At 42.5% G+C, this 18,625-nt stretch overlaps 4 protein-coding genes across 5 annotated transcripts; 1 reads left to right on the top strand and 3 right to left on the bottom strand.

Annotated features, from left to right (window-relative positions):
- Nucleotides 1–541: 541 nt before the first annotated feature.
- LOC311032654 (uncharacterized protein) lies at nt 542–3,030 on the bottom strand. The gene is made up of 4 exons (XM_084039581.1): nt 2,754–3,030; nt 1,347–1,718; nt 1,158–1,279; nt 542–1,079 (listed from the first exon to the last, which is right to left on the bottom strand). The coding sequence occupies exons 1-4, from the start codon at nt 2,824–2,826 to the stop codon at nt 939–941; spliced, it is 708 nt and encodes a 235-aa protein (XP_083895707.1). The 5' UTR covers nt 2,827–3,030; the 3' UTR covers nt 542–938.
- Nucleotides 3,031–3,322: 292 nt separating this feature from the next.
- Nucleotides 3,323–9,986, bottom strand: narf (nuclear prelamin A recognition factor). Its single transcript, XM_084039580.1, has 12 exons — nt 9,705–9,986; nt 8,856–8,928; nt 8,687–8,752; nt 8,260–8,388; nt 8,035–8,167; nt 7,493–7,627; nt 6,785–6,903; nt 6,123–6,252; nt 5,863–5,935; nt 5,538–5,675; nt 5,303–5,460; nt 3,323–5,220 (listed from the first exon to the last, which is right to left on the bottom strand). The coding sequence occupies exons 2-12, from the start codon at nt 8,910–8,912 to the stop codon at nt 4,982–4,984; spliced, it is 1,377 nt and encodes a 458-aa protein (XP_083895706.1). The 5' UTR covers nt 8,913–8,928; nt 9,705–9,986; the 3' UTR covers nt 3,323–4,981.
- A 528-nt stretch (nt 9,987–10,514) lies between these two features.
- cybc1 (cytochrome b-245 chaperone 1) lies at nt 10,515–13,702 on the top strand. The gene is made up of 6 exons (XM_084002217.1): nt 10,515–10,664; nt 11,746–11,833; nt 11,934–11,975; nt 12,083–12,253; nt 12,331–12,475; nt 13,206–13,702. The coding sequence occupies exons 2-6, from the start codon at nt 11,746–11,748 to the stop codon at nt 13,372–13,374; spliced, it is 615 nt and encodes a 204-aa protein (XP_083858343.1). The 5' UTR covers nt 10,515–10,664; the 3' UTR covers nt 13,375–13,702.
- Nucleotides 13,703–13,852: 150 nt separating this feature from the next.
- Nucleotides 13,853–18,547, bottom strand: hexd (hexosaminidase d). 2 transcript variants are annotated; one of them, XM_084002214.1, is made up of 12 exons: nt 18,407–18,547; nt 18,136–18,227; nt 17,935–18,050; nt 17,403–17,490; nt 17,133–17,297; nt 16,865–17,048; nt 16,708–16,779; nt 16,431–16,629; nt 16,087–16,248; nt 15,422–15,529; nt 14,515–14,604; nt 13,853–14,425 (listed from the first exon to the last, which is right to left on the bottom strand). In XM_084002214.1, the coding sequence occupies exons 2-12, from the start codon at nt 18,220–18,222 to the stop codon at nt 14,254–14,256; spliced, it is 1,443 nt and encodes a 480-aa protein (XP_083858340.1). In that variant the 5' UTR covers nt 18,223–18,227; nt 18,407–18,547; the 3' UTR covers nt 13,853–14,253. The 2 variants fall into 2 exon arrangements, with proteins under 2 accessions (XP_083858340.1, XP_083858341.1); XM_084002215.1 differs by lacking the exon at nt 15,422–15,529.
- Between the last annotated feature and the right edge of the window lie 78 nt (nt 18,548–18,625).

The raw sequence follows: 18,625 nt of genomic DNA, 5'->3' as shown, positions 1-18,625 counted from the left end.
TGCTATAGGTAAGGGTGTTTTTTTTGTTTTGTTAGTGGGTCATGCTAGTCGAGGTGAAGTCTGAACAGGTGAGTCTTGAGCCTTTTTCGGAAGATGGCAAATGACTCAGCTGTCCTGACATTAGTCGGGAGTTCGTTCCAGCACTGAGGACCAGAACAGAGAAGAGTCTGGACTTTGCTGAGCGACATTTGTTTGATTTCAGCGATGGTGGTACCATCATTTAAAGTAAAATAGTCGATAATATTCTCAAAGTTATCACCAATACACCTAAAATAGAAGTATTTTGAGCCTTTAAGCCATATATCGAGTGGAAGATATTCCAAATGCGGCGAAGTAGTTACATTTCTGAAATTGGTGATTGTTTAGTTTGTCAGATCCACCCGTTGCTCCTCCACAGTCCAAATATGGTCACTTCCTTCACTGGTTCTGATCTTTTCTGAGACTTTAAAACCGTAGTCCATAAAAAAACTGGTGACGTCATGATGACTAATTCCAGTTATTATACACATTATTACAGTATTTAAAGACTCTGCAAAGGAACTCCACAAAGAGTTTAGATTTAATGGAAGCTACATTCACATCAGACAGAAAACGTCACATTAATTTGAAAGTTAAAATGAAGCATGTAGAATAAAGCATGCTGTTAAAATCAACATATCAAGCTCAGGTGTAATGCATAGAGAATTACAAAAAAAAAATGCATGCTCTGCAGTTTTTACCCACTAACACTGTTCACACGTGTGTGAGCCAGGATGTGGTTGCCCAGTCACCTTTTTTCTTTCTTTCTTTTTTTGCAAACAAACTATGAAAATGTATTTACAAAGGAAGTGAAAAACAGAGTGAGACGTGAGACACCTTTTCCTGGGCTGGGTTAAAAGACTTTAAAAAACATTTCCGGTTATAATTGTTATCTCTTCTCGTCATTTTTGGATCCAATCTTAGTATTGAAACGTGCCCATGTAGTCTGGCGAATGTTCAGATGTCATAATGTAGGCGTTGACTTCGTGCTGAGGGAGATGTGGAGGCCTGTGAGGTCTCGGTGGTTTCACAGCTCTGGCTGGTCGGAAGTCCCTTTTAAACTGTAGAAACACAGAGGACACATTTAATCAGAGCACCATGGCATCGTGATAATGTAGTTTACAGCACCGCTTACTTACATGTCTGCATCTCACAATCAGAACTCCGGTGAAGACGAATATTAAAACCGGTATCGTCACACTCAAGCCAGCCAGGACGAAATCCAGAGTCTGTTCCCTGCATTGCTCCCGGGGGTCCCTCTCTGTGGGGAGATGACATGTTAAATCAACGATCTCCAGGATGTACAGTGTGTGTGTGGTTCTGGTCACCTCTGACGATGACCACGGTGCCGGTGCTGGTCATGGTTCCCAGCGACGACGTCTCCGTTTGGAAGTATTTCCAGCTGCAGGTGTACAGGTCGGTGTCCTGCAGGCCCAGCAGGGACAGCTGCAGCGTGATGACGCAGCCCTTCCCCGTGTGCGGCCTTCGCTGTGGAGCCACGGCAACTCGGCCGGCGAACTCTCCAGCCGGCGTCTTCTTGGTCACCTGTCCCTTCTCCAAAGACAGGAACACCACTTTGCCGTTGCCATGGAAACTCCTGTACAGGAACAAGCCCATCGGCTCGGACAGCGTGGTGGAGCACGTGATCTCCGCAGACGAGTTGACCCTCACGAGGGAGATGGACGACGGGTCCTGAGAAACTGGATGACGGAGATTATGGATTATTAAAAAAAAGTCACTTTTATTTTTTATTTTAATTTGGAAAAAACAGCTTTAAAACAAGATATTTTTCCATTTTTTTGTATAATCATATTTAAAATCGGGCAATAATTCCAACTACAGGGCGCCTTACAGACCCCATCTTCACTTCCAGAAGCACAATATACATGTATGTACTCCCTTGTACCCTCTTCCTCTAGAACTATTCCTATTATAAGTCTATCAACAGCCATATGCCCATCTCACATTCTAACAGAAATATACGCATCAAATAAGTCACTTTTAATCATCAATTCATACAGCAAAGGAATTCAGGAAGAGATGAGAATCAAATCTGAGGTACTTTACTTGAATATTTCCATTTTAATGCTTCTTTTATTCTTCCACTACCAACTTTTCAGATGACTGATTTACTTTTTACTCCACTATATTTATGTGACAGCTATACTGATAATAATAGTAATAATAATAAATCATATTTATAGGTGCCTTTCTGAGCACTCAAGGACACCATACAGTGAATAATTTACATATAAAAACACCAAAATCTCATATAATACAATGCTTGTTTGTTTACAAAGCTTAGTCTCGTCCCTTCCAGCTGTATATATATTACTTCTTATATGATTTATTTAAATAATTGAGGCTGAAATATATTTATTGTCCAGTATTTCTCCTCAGATGCTTCGTGTGGTCGACCCCTAGTTGGGAAAGTACACACTAAAGTATTTACAGTAGTACATAAAGTATCTGAAAACACCTTCACTATGAGCAGGTTACTTCAAGTACATTAGGCTGATGTGATTACTTTGAATGAAGTAGGATTTTGAATGAAGGACCTTTATTTCTACTTCATTGTTGTTACATAAAGCATCGTTTTTCTGCCACGCGTTCAGACAAACTGTCAAAACAGGAAGAGGCTGCAAACAAACAGGAAAAGTTGACTTCGCCATGGTTTCAAGTCAAAAACCTACACCCACACACACACACACACACACACACACACACACTCTCACCTGTCCAGGTGCCGAGCACCCCAGCGAGCATGCAGAGTAATCCCAGCAGGCTGTAGCACCGGTGGGCCTCCATCCCTCCAGCTGGACTGCAGGCGGCCGACCACAGACGCAGCAGCCCGACTGTCTGACAGGCTGACTGTCTGTCTGACTGACTGTCTGACTGGCTGGCTGTCACACGGACGCTTTCAAAAGGAAATGTGGTTCATTCTGCATACGTCACTCTCTTGATCAGCTGTGTGGGCGCTCGTGCTGAACTTTAAGTCATTCCCCAGAAGTGACGATAGGAAGCTGGAACATGTGAATACAGAAAGATCAATAATCCAATCATTTAATATAGAATAAGTGTTACCTAGGTTACTAGGCCCTAAACAAGATAATGGAAGAAAGCAAAACTAACTTTAGTTTATTAAATAGGAGATAAGACATACAACTGCTGTTTAATTATTTTCAATATAATGGATGTGTGAGGTTCTTTTCCAGACATTTGAGTGATACGCCTTTAGTTCATGTGACACGAGTTAAGAGATAAACTAAGAAGGTATAAAATAATGTATTTCAACTTAAAAGGCATGTATAGTAGATTCATAATCACTTATTCTCTTTTTCTTTTCTTTGTTTGCAGTGGATAAAAATAATGCTGATTTGAATTGAAGTGACTTTTCTTCAGGACTGATGACTGCGTGTTAAAGGACCCCTATTCAGGATTATTTAATCACTGGACTGGACAGAAAAGGAAGCTGTAATAAACATGGGTACCTTGTTGAATGATGCTGTAATTGGAGAATCAATTTCACTTCAAGAGGTTTCAAGTTTTGATCTTTTAAGGTCTTAAATTGTTGCAAACCCTGAAAAAGAATGATTTAATGAAATAAACTCGATCCAGAGAAACAGGTCGACTCGATGGTGTCGGATGATCAGAGTTCATGACCACAATACAGAGGAAAGGGTTTCAGTTCGCTGTATATTTATTTATTTGATTGTTTATATAACATATTTGTTAACACTTTAAAAAGAAACAACTATTTTTTTAAACAAAAGGCTGTTTTTTTTATTTATCTTTATTTTCCTTCTAATTATTGTGTTGGTGTTACAAGTTCATAATGAGATGTTATCAAACACATTCAGAAACAATACCGCTTTGCCATTAACAGGCGCTTGTAAATGTATTATTTTTACGGTTTTGTATTTCTCTCAGCCCTGGAACTCAAACCAAAAAATTAAATAAAAATTATACCATAAACGTGCCGACCAGCAAAATCTTTGTTCGGGGCAGCCCTAATGTTTTCACTTCCCTCTAATCGTATTGAGCCATGAAGGTAGATGTGGTTCAATGTCTGGTTTGTGTCCAAACACAAATAAATTAAAAGTCATTTCATTTTCAAGGTACCAGCTGTATTTAGACTATTCCAGTATTTCCATTAGAACATTAAAACCTGTGTGTTTTGTGCATTTCCAGCTGCACGAATAGTAAAAACTTGCCCGTTTTACTGTAAGTGCAGCTGTTTAGTGAACATTGATGACATCATCCACACGTTGTTTGTCAGAATAGTTTAGTGTTCATCATGTGACATGGACGTTGGATGTTGTAAAAACAAAGAACAAAACCAACACATAACTTAAAAGTACTCGTTTGTGGAATGGGAACAAAGTGAAATTATCTTGTGTACCATAAAGAAATAATAATTACAGGGATGACAAACCAAACACTGAGCTGGTCGTTACACAGCAGGTAGAAAGGCCTTGAACCTCTCTCTCCACAGACTGTTGAGATCACATGATCACACGGTTGCATAGTTATCGATGCGTTCGAGGACAGATCGTCTTGTTTTTTTCCAGCGGGACAGAAGGAACACAAAGTAAAAACATGTTGAATGTTGGACGGTTCAGACATTAAGACTCCTCAGATGAACATTCGGCCTTCACAGGTTCAGTCTGTGAGTTCCAGCTGGCAGACCTGACCTTGTGCCAAACGTGGTAGCTTTTATAGCTTAGTGACATCACTGCTTCAGTCTGCATATCATGATGTGTGTGTGTGTGTGTGTGTTTCTGGACTCCAGCACAGGAGATCCACCTATTTAAAATACAGACCTGGCCCCCCTGTGGCCTAATGGAAGAACTGCACCTGAAGCTCTCTGGGTCCGAAGTGCAGCACACGGTGCTCGGCTTGTGATTCATGGCGCCAGCATGAATGATGAGATGGTCCAGAAGCAGAGACGGAATCAAACTTCTCACCACTGCATGTGTGTGTGAATCTGACTCTGACTTCTGTACTGGGTGTGCAGGAGTGTGCCGGTCTGCGGGGAGTCCTGGCCCTGCAGCCAGTCCCGATAGAGGGTCTGCAGGGTGGGGTTGACCTCCGGGAGACGGACCGGCAGGCTGCTGTAGGCCTCCTCCATCTGCTGGACGAGGGCTTTATCCACCCGGCCTCCGGCTTCGCTCTCTGCCTGACCGCGGCCGCTCAAGCACCCTGCCACGAGACACCAAGGTAAGTATGTTCAGGTTCAACGTTTCCTTTTTAAAAAGATCCTGCTGGTAGTCGTGGTTGTTACCTCCTGGGCAGGACAGCACCTCCACCAGCTGGTAAGGCACGCTTCCCTTTCTCATCCGGTGAACCAGCGTCTGGATGTTCCTGAATCCGTAGACGGCAGCAAACTGCAGCAGAGTTTCCCCGTCCCGCTCCAGAGTCACCTCCTGGAAGTCCCGGTTCCTACAAAACGAAGACAGTTTTCAAGTACTTGTACATGAACTGGTCCATCCGTCTCAGGGGTCTCCAGAGTGTCTCACCTGAGGGTCTTGTAGGTGATCTCGTGGACGTCCAGACCGAAGAGCTCTTTGGCAGCATGTTTGAAGATGTGTTCTAGGAAGCCTTCAGATCCTTGGCCCTCGTGCCTCACCAGCGACACGTCTGCAGCTTCTCCCAGCCTGAAGGGACAACATATATGCTCTGAAAACGTCCCGGTGAAGATATACAAACAACATACAGGATATGAATGCAACAGATATTAATGAAATTAATAACTATGCTACTTAGAATCCCTCAGACTTGAAGTGCATCATGGTAGAGTCAATCTTTTTCCTCACTAAAGACAAACTGATGACAACTACTCACACATGGTCCAGTGGAACTGAGTCCAGCTCCTCCACTGAAGCCTTCCTCTGCTCCATCAGGTAATAGATCTCACCTGAAACATAAGAAAAACATTTAAATCAAATATACGTCTTTGTTCCTGTTTAAGCAGGATTTGCCTTGTGTGTCATTTACTGTGGCGTCTAAGCAAATATAATTCATGTAAAGTAAGTTTTACGGCAGTGAAAATGTTATTTTTGAACGGCTGAAGGCCTGTGTGTGGAAGATAAAGAGGTCTGAACCTGAGGTGAGGACACAGTCCACGTCTCTGGTCTCCAGCAGGCTGTCGTAAAACTCCTCTCTGACGGCCTCCAGCTTCTTATCAAAGCAGGGAGCCACCAACACATGGAAGACCTTCTCTGGACTCAGCTTCTGCTCCAAGGGAAATAAAACAATAAACAGTAACTTAAAGTAAGTTATTTTGTGTTTTACACAGTGTTTGGGTTTGGCATGGGGTGTTAAACGAGTATATCACGCCGTGGACAACCTCTGGTTCTGGAAAAGTGAAGCCAACCCTAAGGTGCCCTAAACTTGCATTCTCTCTGCTGGCCACCAGGGGGCGACTCCTCTCTGGTTGTATAGAAGTCTATGAGAAAATGGTCCTACTTCTCTCTGCTGGCCACCAGGGGGCGACTCCTCTCTGGTTGTATAGAAGTCTATGAGAAAATGGTCCTACTTCTCTCTTGATGTATTATCTCAGTAAACATTGTAAACATGAGTTTATGGTCTCAGTCTCTAGTTTCAAGTCTTCTTCAATCCAGCATGATGTTCATTTAGTACATTATGGTCCATTTAGAGTCCACCAGACGATGTTGCAGTTCTACGGTAAGTATACTACCAAAGCACTTTCACCCATCCTGCAGATACAATGCATTTGACCGTTATCATGGCAGGAAACACTCACCTGCTGTTTAGAGAAGTAGTCTTTGACCAGACAGCCCATGATCTGCTGAGGAGACTTGGCGGTGCAGATGTGAGGGGTGACCAAACTTCCCAGGACACGCTCCGAGTAGCGGATCCACCCTGCAAACACACACACATTCACCTTAAAACGACCTTTGACACGCTGCATGCTGGAACCAAATGTTTTCATTTATGGTGGAAAAGCATGCCGAGAGATAACAGTCAAAACAAGAGACAAACCTGTGACAAATCCTCCAGTCCTTACAGATGTGCCAACATTATTATACAGTTTGGTTTCTACTATGGTCAAGCTGAAAACTCTGGACTCTGACAATCATGTGTAAAGTTCCCTGAGATAGCCTTTGTTGTGATATGACGCTATAAATACAATTTAATTTAATACAACGATGAGTAGAATAATCACCTGAAAATAAAAGGCAGTTTCCTGTAAAATTATTTAATTAATTTTAATAAACATTTCTAATTATCCTTCTTCCAGTTAAAAAAAGGGTCTTAAACTCTTGCCCTTCGTATATCTCTGATGAAGGGAGTGGTGAGAGAAAAGCTTTCTATCTCTCCCAACCAGCACTCGCTCATATCTCTACTTCTAAATTAAGCTCCGTCTCCCCCAATTCAGCACAAGCCATGCAAATTAATAGCCAGGAGCCCAAAGAGCAACAGAAGGAAGAAGCAGAAACGATGGAAATACCTGGGCAGGAGGAGGTGAACATGGGCATGGCGTGGGAGTCGTGGTGCCTCCTGCGAAACCTCTGAACGAACTCCTTCTGACTCTCTAGGATGCTGAAGCCTGCCGCCAGAGTGGTGTCGAACACATACTGCACACCTGCAGGGAAACCCCAGATAATGAGAGCAGGGGCAGCGATGGGGGGGGATGTGGAGCATCTATATATATATTATGGGTGGAAGTTTCTACACACCAGTCATGGAGAAATGTCTTTGAAACAGCTTCAAGACATTAAATATGAGTTTTTAAATGCAAAGTGGCAATTATATTACATTATTATATACATTTTTTTTTTAAAAAGCTGTAAAAATATAACAATTTCCGATTTAATTAATTGACATTATGAGGCACAAAATGTAACCAGCAGATCTGATTGGATAAATCCTCCAGTGGACATGCACACAAACACATCGGTCACTTCACAGGGGGAAAATATATATAACAAGACCTCAAATAGCAACTTTAAATACTAGATTTTGTGTTAGTGTTTTATTGAGACGGCTCACCTAAACTCTTGAGGAAGCCACAGACTTTGTGGGCGGCCTCGGTGACGTCCAGACCGAACTTGACGGCAAAGAACGGCAGAGACTGCGGACAAATCGACGCAACCACCACCTTGTGTTTGGACACGTCACACTTCTGACGGGGAGAGAAGGGAAACGATGGGCACGATGTCGGGTATTTATCAACGTGTAACAAGCCAGTCTCAGGTTTCTGAGGTCCCATTGTACCTTATTGAGGGCCAGAACCCGCTCCACTTCCTCCAGGCTCTGCTGAGAGATCTTCAGGGTCTCGTCCTCCGACAAACAGCCGTCACAGGACAGACAGGCACTCAGCAGCATTTGGGATCCTTCATGCACCTGAAACAGAGTTTTATTTATTTAAAAAGGGGTGCAACAGTGATTTAGTTTGGGATTTAAGATAAGATCATCCTTAATAACAAATAACAAAAGCAGATGTAAAATAAAATAAAAACAGTAAAATAAGTGTGAGTCAATAAATACTCACAAAAAATAGATATAATAAAAGAGTGGTTGAGATATTTTTAACCGTCACTGGATCCTACACTTCCCATAATGCAACTTGATACCGTCCTTGCTTTCATATCCTGGAAAATGCTTTTGTTGTTGACAAACGTTGTAAAATAAAAACACATACCTGTCCGTTGGCCTCGTCTCTCTCCTGGTGGGAGTCGGCCCCGCCATCACTCCCTTTCTTGTTGCACTGTGTGCAGAAGATCAATACATATTACGCTCCATGATTGATTGATGTTTCTCCTCCAAGGTCAGCAAGTATGAGGAAGACGAGCGTTACCGGAGATATTCACCTGTTTGGTGCAGTTCTCACACTTCTCCTTGCGCTTTGGTATGTTGACCTCTGACATTTTCCTCTGCGGTTATCTGTAGATTGAGGGTGATATATATATTTATATTTATATAAAAAGGTAACATCACCATCGGTGCCCCTTCACAGCACTGGCATGGTTGTGTCTCTGCAGCCGGCTGCTGTTCGTGATGTTTTGTCAACTCCACCCTCCGCTGTCCTATCACAGACCGCCCTCTTATCTCAAACACAACAGCTCTATATAATGGTGGGAAACTGGCATTAAAACACAAACTACCAGCTACTGTTTATGTCATTAAAATGGACACCGAGGATCAGGTTAATTATATACACAGAGCCAAAAAAAAAGAAAGGAAAAACAACCACAAAGCCATGACATCACACACACAGGAGCTATATAACTGTTTAGAAATGCAGGACCACCATAACTGCAGTTTGCAAAATTGCACTGTTTACATCTGTTTTATTTGATTTTTTTATTCGTCACATGCTGCCTTTTAAAATTGCTGTGTTTTGTATGATTTATCTATTTTATAAATACATTTTTTTAATTGTCTAGCTAACTAATAATGTAATTGTAGAGGGAAACATGTTTATTTACTGTGCATATGATAATAAACGTTTTGAATCATGAATCTAATCCTGTGAAAATGCTATAAAAAAAAATCTTAATACTAACGATAATTTCTAGTTTAAAATATTCTACAATTTCTTACGCAATGTGTAAGTAACGTGACGTCCCCTCGGATATAGTGTCGTCACTGTTGGTTTAAGAGACACTGCGCTCACATTAAAAAAATGTGGATTTATTTGGGGGTTAAAGCAAACTCACCGGCCGGTTTGTATCTCAGACAAAGGCATGGAACCTGCAGAGGACGGTCAGCGGAGCGGAGCCGGAAAAGAAGCGCAGCAGCAGGTGAACTCGGCCGTTACTCAGCACTTTTTACTCGCAGGTCTGTGGTCGCTTGAACCGCGCCGTTGTTGCATAATACCGGTATTTTCAGAGTAACGCTCCCTATCGACGTCGCGGCTTCTGGTATTCGAGCCAGTCATGTCTATGTACGTCCGACTCCATTGTGTGTGTACACCCCTACCCCTTCACACCACCGGTCAATCCAGGGCGCATGCGCCAATAGACGCGGTTTGCTCCGGAAGTGAGTTTTTTTGCGAAACTGATTTGTCTCTTGACAAAAAAGCAACACGTTATGATATGCCTAGCGTTAAAAAAATATTAAAATAAAAATTTTATTGGAAGTGTGTACCAGACGCGACAAGCTTCCCAGGGCGCATGCGCAAATAGACAAGAAGGGTTTGCTCCGGAAGTGAGTTTTTTTTGTGAAACTGTCGTTTGAGGCGATTAAAAATTGAATTGAAGCAACACATTATGATATGTATAGCGTTAAAAATCTTAATCGTGCTCCTTTACCAGGCGTGACAAGCTTTTTCAAAGTCAATGTCAGGAAATATCGAAATCATGGAAAAATTAAGCCTAGTTTAGCACAAAACGTGTTTTTTTTTTAATGTTATAAAATCGAAAAGCTTGCGTAGTGAATCGGCCACACAGTCAAATACCTCATTTCTCTTAAACTTTTATTTTGAAGTCGGTGCGAAAGTGAATCCGTCCAATCAGAGCGGCTGGATTCCAGGAAGGAAGTATCACCCATGCAGCAGCAGCAGCAGAGCAGTTGGTGCAATAATGTGAACACAACTTCCTTATACATCCAGTACGTTTCCTCACAGCAAAGCGCGAATCTGAACGCTGAACGTTTACAGAAAGAAAGACGAGTTTAAGGTAAGTGAGAGAAAACGTCTCAGTGTGTTTCTTTATTCACTCTGGTGACACAGTTTGGGGTCTGCAATTGTTTTCCAATAACAATCCCTCATCAGCAGCAGCAGCAGCATCTATCTGGTCTTGTTGCTTTTTCAGATCGAATTAAAGGGTCAGTTCACCTAAATTGCAAACATATTATATGTTATTATTATTATTATATTATATACATTTTTGTTTACCTGTTGTGATATGAAGCCTTGCAGTTAGTTTGGGTTTCCTGTGCTTAGGTATTTAGATATCCTCCTCTGAGACTTCTGACCCCACCCCAATACAATGGAGGTGGGGGACTTTTATTTCAGTAATATCTGGATAACTGTGGCATTGTTTCTGGACAGACAGTGGCCTGCCAGGGGGTTTCACTCTCCTTGTATTGCATACAATGTAATTTGATTGAACTCAATTAGAAATATACTTCATACAAGCTCAAAACTGAAATAAAGAAGACGTTAAAACTAGATTCAGAGTTTCCTCAAGACCCACGAGTAAAAAAACCCTTATTTAAGCAATAAGTAAGCTGTTTATTGTGCTTTAATGATACATATCCAGTATTTTTTTAACAGAAATGTAACATTTTTTTTATTTCTTCATATTTGTAAAACAAAATCCAATATTTTTGTCTAGAAAGTAAAATATGACGCATGCTTACATCAGCTCATACCAACCATCTTCTACCAATAATATCATCCATCCATCAATCAGCTCACCTAGAGAAGGTTTGTGAGCTAATCTTTCCAAGGATCAAATTAAATTCCTCCCAGTGGTAATGTCCCGCCTGTCGGTCCTGTTTCACTGGAAACACGAGACATAGATACTCTGGAAATGACGTTTCAGCCCAACTTCCAGATATGGTAATAAAGACAGCTCATATAACAAGAAAAGGCCTATTAAAATAGCAAAAACCTGTCAATACACATTAAGGAGCTTTAAAGGCCTCTGGAGGATATTATTGTGATCTGGCTCCCTTTTAAGGTAGGAGTTTTATGTTCGTGTCAAGTAAGCTTCTGGTATATGAGAATATCCTAACGATATTATCTCTGTTCAGATGGGATATATGACAGTAGAGAAGCACAGCTTCACCCTGCTCCACCTGAAGAGAGCTCCGGGGATCCGATCCTGGTCTCTCCTCGTCGGTAAGCAAGTGTGCAAATGTTCATACAATCACATATGAAATAAACATTAAAACAAGCAACTCTGTATTGCCTAATAATCATCCTCTCATTGTAATTGCAGGTATAGCATCTGTTGGGTTGGCGGCTGCGTACTACAGCTCAGGTACGCACGGATTTCCCCCCCCCCGATCTATTAAGAATTTGCACGTTTTTTTCTGCAAGTTTGCTTGCTGTGACTGACGTTGCTTTCCGTTCCCGTGGATCACGCAGACAGCATCTTGTGGAAGCTTTTCTACGTGACGGGCTGTCTGTTCGTCGCCATGCAGAACATGGAGGAGTGGGAGGAGGCGGTCTTCGACAAAACCAAGAACCTGATTGAGCTCAGGACGTTCAGCTTGTACGCTCGCATCCTGACGTTGTGGAGGAAGGGGCAGGAGAAAGGTCAGAGAGGTCACAGAGCCGGTTTCCCCGATCCATGGGGGACTCTTAGATCTTAAACTTTTCTCTCTCTCTCTCAGTTGTCTTGGATTTGACACAGCTGTGTGACATCAGCGTCCAGGAGGAGAAGGTTCGCTATCTGGGGAAGGGCTACGTGCTGATGCTGCGCCTGGCTGCAGGCTTCTCCTACCCCCTCACCCAGAGCGCCACACTGGGGGGGCGAAGGTAGGCATGACACTTTATTCAACAATAGATATGCAATATATTTGTATTTTTGTAATTTCCCGTCTATTTAGAAGTTTTCATGTTGTAAGGGTTTGCCTCTCCCATGTTGTGTCCCAAATGTCTGGGAAAATGATTATTAAAATACCAAAACATTTCTTTTTATCATTAATAATAAATCAAATAAACACGTTTAATTTGGAAAGCATCTCTCATAACAAACCCAAGCTCCAACTGAATCAGCCGCTTTGAGCTCACCCGTTTGATTTTATTACCAAATGAAGCATTTTAGCCGCTAAAAGGCCAGACGTTCTTCTCTAAAGGGATAATGATCAAATGTAATTTGCTAACTTGTTCCTCAGCATGATAAGGTGTTAGAATTCCAATATGGTGTTGGTATGGAGTGCAGTTTAAATATACTGTATCTTCTTATTTATTTTTGTGGATCCCCTTTAAGCAGCGTTCTAAAAAAGTGAAGCCAAAGCTGAAGTGCCTTAAACATGCATTTTCTCTACTGGCCATCAGGTCTATGAGAATATATTGATCCCCTTTAACGGTCACCAAGAGGGACTCATCCTGACTTCCCCAGTCTTTACCCACAGATCCCATTATTACTGTTGTTCTTCTCCTTATTGTCTCACTATATAATTATTATTAAAGCCAAACCATAATTGGAAGAAAACAAGCAAAACAGAAGCTAATGCAGCATATCTGTGTTCCCCGTCTGTTCCAGTGACGTGGAGGCGATGGCGGCGTTGCTGAAGCGTTTCCTGGGGCTGGAGGAGCTGCAGCAACGCAGGCAGCAGGAGGAAGAGGCCGAGTACGGGGAGGAGGAGGAGGAGGAGGAGGAAGATTCTTTGGACAACAGCAGTGACTCGGATGGTGTAGCAGACAAACTCTGATCTTTGACATGCAGCCTTTGCTGTATCTTTGGGCGGATGGATTTAGGGGCATTATGACGTTGCTACGGCAATAACGGAGGGTTTTAGTGATGCATGTGCATGAAGACACCCAGGTGATCTTCCATTTTCTCCTCAGACTTCCTTCCTTGTCCTTTTTTATGTAAGTTGGGGATATGACCGCCTCAGGAGGCTCTTGTAGAATATTTATTACATGTTCATGTGAACTGGGATAGAAAGACTTTCTCTAATTGTACTGTAGATTCAGCTCTCTGTAAATTGCTATTATGCCTTAGCTTTTTTCTAATTACTATTTGGGAATAACACTCCAGATTACAGTTTTTCTGTGCCTTCCTCCTGAACTCTTAATGGTGTTTGTACGTCGATGAAAAGTGCTTTTCCCACAGTTTTCCTGGGACCACCCAGGTTGATAATCAGCGTCCGTGTGTTTATTCAGACCTGCCGTCCGGATGAACACGTGTGCAAACTGTAATCCAGCAGGAACCACTTTCATGGCTCAACCAAGAGTTAATTATGTGTGTTGTTGTTCTTCTGTCTTGTTTTAACATTAATATACTTTTTGGGAACCAAAGACTGAATCTCAGGCAAACACTTCAGTGCTTTGGACAAACTTTTTTTTACATTTTTTTTTAAATAATTCTGAAAAATGTATGGAATCATGGCTTTAAATGACTGGAAATTATGTTTTTTTACTTTATTTTTTGTTTACTTTTATACATTTGGAGGAATTCTATAAAATGATTTTATATGTAAACCGTCTCATTTTAATATTATTTCCATTCTATGCTACAATTACACATACAATCACTAAAAAAATGCCAGCAAACAAAGAAAAGTTTGATTCAGAGTTGGCTTAATATTCTATGGCACCAGCTCATTCACACAGGCACTGATTTCCTCCGTTATCCTCTGTAGAGGAGCGACCACAGGGCTGACGTGCTCCTCGATCCACTCCTGGGCTGTTGAGTCTGGGTAAAGCAGCACCATCTCCTTTCTCACCGCCTCCACCTTTTCTTGTATCGCCGTCAAATACCTGATGGGGACGAGATCACATCAGGTTTCTGTTTAAAACCTCTGTGGGGAAGAAAAGTGTAATCTGTAACAGAAGGAAATCCGTCTCACGTCGATGCTTGGCTGTGGATCTGCATGGTGATGAGAGGGGATACTGCTTTGGTCCGTCGGTGGAAGGGGCTGAACCATCCTCTCACATACCTACAGGAACACAGCTGTTCTTCATATACAAGTATAGAAGGAAACATGACTGTTGTATTGCTGTTAGATGAGAAGATCCACACCTCTGACATGTCTACATGCTCAACATGAAGCTACAGCTTAGCTTTGCACAAGGAGTAGAAATGGGGAACCAGTTAGCCTGGCTCGGTCCACACGTGATGAAATCTACCAGTACCTCTAAAAGGTCAATAACTAATGTAATATCTCATTTATTTTATCCACAAAAAACTCATTCTACCGGTTTTATGGAGGGTTATGAGCTCATATTTCCTGAAATGGTCCTCCAGGTCTGAAAAGTGAAGCCAATGCTCGCAAAACAAAATCCAATGAGAAACTGGTCCTACTTCTCTCTTGATGTTTTATCTCAGTAAACATTGTAAACATGAGTTTATGGTCTCAATCTCTAGTTTCAAGTCTTCTTCAATCCAGCATGATGTTCATTTAGTACATTATGGTCCATTTAGAGTCAGGCCTCTACCTTTCACAGTGTGTTTTCAGTTCATAAGTTGGAACAATTTGGTTGTTTGGTTGTCAGCCGGTTCAAATTGTTGTTTGCTGCTTTATTTATGATATTGAAATATGCTAAATGCTGTAGCTTCTAAAGTAACTTACATTATAATAGGGCCATGCTTGAGATGAGCTGTGTACTCCAATTTTCAGTCTTTATGCTAAGCTAACTGGCTCTGGCTGTATCCAACCTGAACCATATTTGGTGTAGAGACATGCGAGTGGTATCGATCTTCTCCTCAAGGTCAAACTATTCTTTTAAGGCAGATGAGACATTACCATAACTCACATGTTGCTTTCAAAAAAACGTATGTCTTCCGCGTTCAGCAGCGAGCTGAGCTCCACCGTCAACTCAGCCAGCCTCCGTCCCGGAAACAGGGACTCGTCTGCAGCAGAGCTGAGGGCCACATGGAGGAAAATCACCCACTATACGGTAGAGGTAAGATCTTAAGCCCGAGCCCGAGCCCGGTCGGGTCGGGTATAAAATGTCAATCATTACGTTCGGGTCGGGTCGGGCCGGGCTTCTCTCTCGCTGACTTTTTACTGACCATTTATTTATTTATTTATTTTTAATATATGTTTATAGAAATGTATAAACGATGTGTGGAGAATAAGATACTAAACTGAGGAATACTTGTTATAAAATAAATAATTAGGGAAAAAAAAACAGAGAGGGCGCTGTAATTGCTATTTAACTAAACGGGACAGGAGCCGCAGCACAGACAGAGCCACTGGTGCATGCTTTGAAATAACAATTTCATATATATATATATATATTCACATTTATTTGCATTATTCTATTTAAATGTCTATTATCCACCCCGTCATTGCTCTTCTTTGTCTCTCTGCGCGCTCTCTCTCTCTCTCTCTCTCTCTCTCTCTCTCTCTCTCTCTCTCTCTCTCTCTCTCTCTCTCTCTCTCTCTCTCTAGTAGATGTCAGAGCTCACCGCTCACCTCTCAATGGCCTCCACCTCCACCGAGGAGATCCCCAGGCTCTCGGTGACCCTGCTCTGAGCCTCGGCACTGAACTGACCGAGCTGGAGCGTCTGGAGACAAGCTGCCAGCGATGGAAGGGCAACATGCATCAGCTCACAGAGCACCGACAGGTGGTCGTACCTGGCAGCGGGCCGAGAGCAGGTCACGTTAAAGGCTGGCTTCATTGTAGGAATATAGGATTATATGGCTGATTATCACTGCCAGACCAGAGTGAAAGAAAGAAAGAAAGAAAGAAAGAAAGATGGAAAAAAGGGCAGCTTTTTTAACCATTCTGCTCTTCATGAGCTCTACTCATGACTCACCTTTGCCAGCCTGTGATGGCGATGCCCTGCAGCTTCACAGCAGCAGATACGGACGCGGCCACCTTCAGCCAGTGCACATGGTTGTCCACGTGTCTCTGTGTGTTGGTCAGGCAGGTGTCCACGCTGGTGGAGCCTTTAAAGGAGCTGGCGGCCCACAGGTCGGACATCCCGGCACCGCAGTACTTCTCCAGCAGAGACACTGACAGGTATACAGAATATCAATGAAGCTCTATTGCACACTATTAGTCAGCGGTGCACGGTGTGTGTGGTTCCCTACCGGTGTTGTCCACATCCAGAGTCGGGTTGTAGTCCCACAGCATGGGTTGGACGAGTCCCACTAGACCACTAGCTGTCACATGGATATATATATTGAAGGTGCTATATCAATTTAAATGACTATTTATAATTGATTTATATATTTATCAATTCCTCACCTGTTAGTGTGTCCTGGCTCATGCCTCTCATCATATCATCCCACATTATGACGGTCATGTGTGGCCACGCCTCCTTGACGGCCCGGGCCACCTTAGTCACGTGACTCAGGAACAGTTGCTCCACCGTACGCCCGGGTGAGGCCAACCACGCCTGGGACTCCTCCCCCTCGCCGAGCAGGTACACCTTTAAAGACGAGGACAATAATGACGGCTTTCTACCGTTAACGAGCCGACGTTTGATCAAAATTTCAAATAAATAAATCCTGACCTCGTCTGCTCCGATGTGCAGCGTGTTTATGCCCGGGTGCAGCTCCACCACCTGCCTCAGCATCTCCATCACCAGACTCACCCCGTCCTCCCTGTGGGGGTTCAGGGTTCCCACACAGCGGGGCAGCTCTCTCAGGCTCCACAGCGACCGATGCTTCAACACGAACTTGGGTGACACGGATACCAAACATTAAGGCGTTTGTAGCAAATAGAAACTTCTAAAGAGGTTCTAGAAGGTTCTAAAGAGGAGAGAGAACAACGTCTGCCTCACCTCCATGTGACCAAATGTCTGCACGAGTGGGATGACCTCCATGCCCTTAGATTTGGCAAATTCCTGCATGGATAACACCTCATCTCGGCTGGAAATACACAGGACTTGCATGTTAAGTTTTTATCTCTATCCCCACACAGGAAGGATTATAACTTGTATTTTAACGGGATGTCACATGCATGATCAGGCCTATTATAAAAAAAAACACAGCCTAGAAATCAGGAATATAAGTGTCCGGTGTTTAAATCCCACAATGTATGGGGAACATGACTTAAGTATGAATAAATAAATGCATGAATAAATGTAAGTAAATGTACGTGAACAGAAATGTAGAAATAAATGTAAAGCATTTATTTATTATTTAATGTATTTATTTATTCCTGTATTTTTACATTATTATAAATAAATACAGGAATAAATAAATACATGCTTTACATTTATTTGTTCATGCATTTATTTATTTATTCCTGTGTTTATTTTTTACATGTGATGATATTTATTGAAGTCATGTTTAGTCCTCCATAACATGCACCTGTAGGCCGGCTGTGCTGAGGCCTGCAGCAGCTTCAGATCCCCCTCATAAGGAAACATGTCCTCATACTCCACCAGCAGGCCGTCCACTCCCAGCCTGGAGAACAGCTGGATCAGCTGAGAGGAGGAACAGGAAACACAAACATGAATCCCTGTGTACTTTGATCAGTGCTGCTGCAGGAGAACACACAGGTGTGCCTACCTTGTGCAGGTATTCTACCCTCGGTGGTGCACCTTTCAGATCCAGGTGAACCAGTTTCTTTCCTTTAGGCCAAGGTGGACACGTCATTCTGCCTGGTACACACAGGAGAGAGCTTCATAATTTAGAATATGAATGAATCTGTATTGTCATTGTTAGGACAATTAAAGGCCGTTTAAAATCCCTACAGAAAATGGCAATATACAGAAAATATACCAAAGTGTATTCAGATAAATATATAAATCAAATACTTTAGATGATTTGTTTGACTCACCAGCACCGTAGAGATGAACCAGAACCAGTGAGGTGCTGTGTTGTTGTGAGGCGGATCACTTTTTATGCAAGCCACATCGGTAATCGATTAATCGAGTCTGAGGGGGCAAGAGCAATCGATGGAAGAATACGCGCTACATGCTGTAGTTCAGGACGGTCGGATCAAACAATCACCGATATTTAGCTACATTGTAGCCCAACTTGTTGTTTTGTTCGACGT

The sequence above is a fragment of the Eutrigla gurnardus genome, assembly GCF_963514095.1.
Source record: "Eutrigla gurnardus genome assembly, chromosome: 22".
NCBI lineage: Eukaryota > Metazoa > Chordata > Actinopteri > Perciformes > Triglidae > Eutrigla > Eutrigla gurnardus.
Note: the sequence above shows the minus strand (reverse complement) of the source record. Positions and strands in the feature narration are given on the sequence as shown.

Bases quoted from the DNA above. Each gene is read 5' to 3' on its own strand.
- hexd (XM_084002214.1), bottom strand. From the start codon at position 18,222: ATGACGTGTCCACCTTGGCCTAAAGGAAAGAAACTGGTTCACCTGGAT. The intron at 18,051-18,135 runs GTAGGCACACCT...TCCTCCTCTCAG, and splicing joins GGGTAGAATACCTGCACAAG to CTGATCCAGCTGTTCTCCAG. The intron at 14,426-14,514 runs GTGAGACGGATT...CGTCCCCATCAG, and splicing joins ATCCACAGCCAAGCATCGAC to GTATTTGACGGCGATACAAG.
- cybc1 (XM_084002217.1), top strand. From the start codon at position 11,746: ATGGGATATATGACAGTAGAGAAGCACAGCTTCACCCTGCTCCACCTG. The intron at 11,834-11,933 runs GTAAGCAAGTGT...TTGTAATTGCAG, and splicing joins ATCCTGGTCTCTCCTCGTCG to GTATAGCATCTGTTGGGTTG. The intron at 11,976-12,082 runs GTACGCACGGAT...TGGATCACGCAG, and splicing joins GGCTGCGTACTACAGCTCAG to ACAGCATCTTGTGGAAGCTT.
- LOC311032654 (XM_084039581.1), bottom strand. From the start codon at position 2,826: ATGGAGGCCCACCGGTGCTACAGCCTGCTGGGATTACTCTGCATGCTC. The intron at 1,719-2,753 runs GTGAGAGTGTGT...TCCGTCATCCAG, and splicing joins GGTGCTCGGCACCTGGACAG to TTTCTCAGGACCCGTCGTCC. The intron at 1,080-1,157 runs GTAAGTAAGCGG...GTGTTTCTACAG, and splicing joins TGATTGTGAGATGCAGACAT to TTTAAAAGGGACTTCCGACC.
- narf (XM_084039580.1), bottom strand. From the start codon at position 8,912: ATGTCAGAGGTCAACATACCAAAGCGCAAGGAGAAGTGTGAGAACTGC. The intron at 5,936-6,122 runs GTTCAGACCTCT...CTTATGTTTCAG, and splicing joins GGACTGTGTCCTCACCTCAG to GTGAGATCTATTACCTGATG. The intron at 5,676-5,862 runs GTGAGTAGTTGT...TTGTCCCTTCAG, and splicing joins TCAGTTCCACTGGACCATGT to GCTGGGAGAAGCTGCAGACG.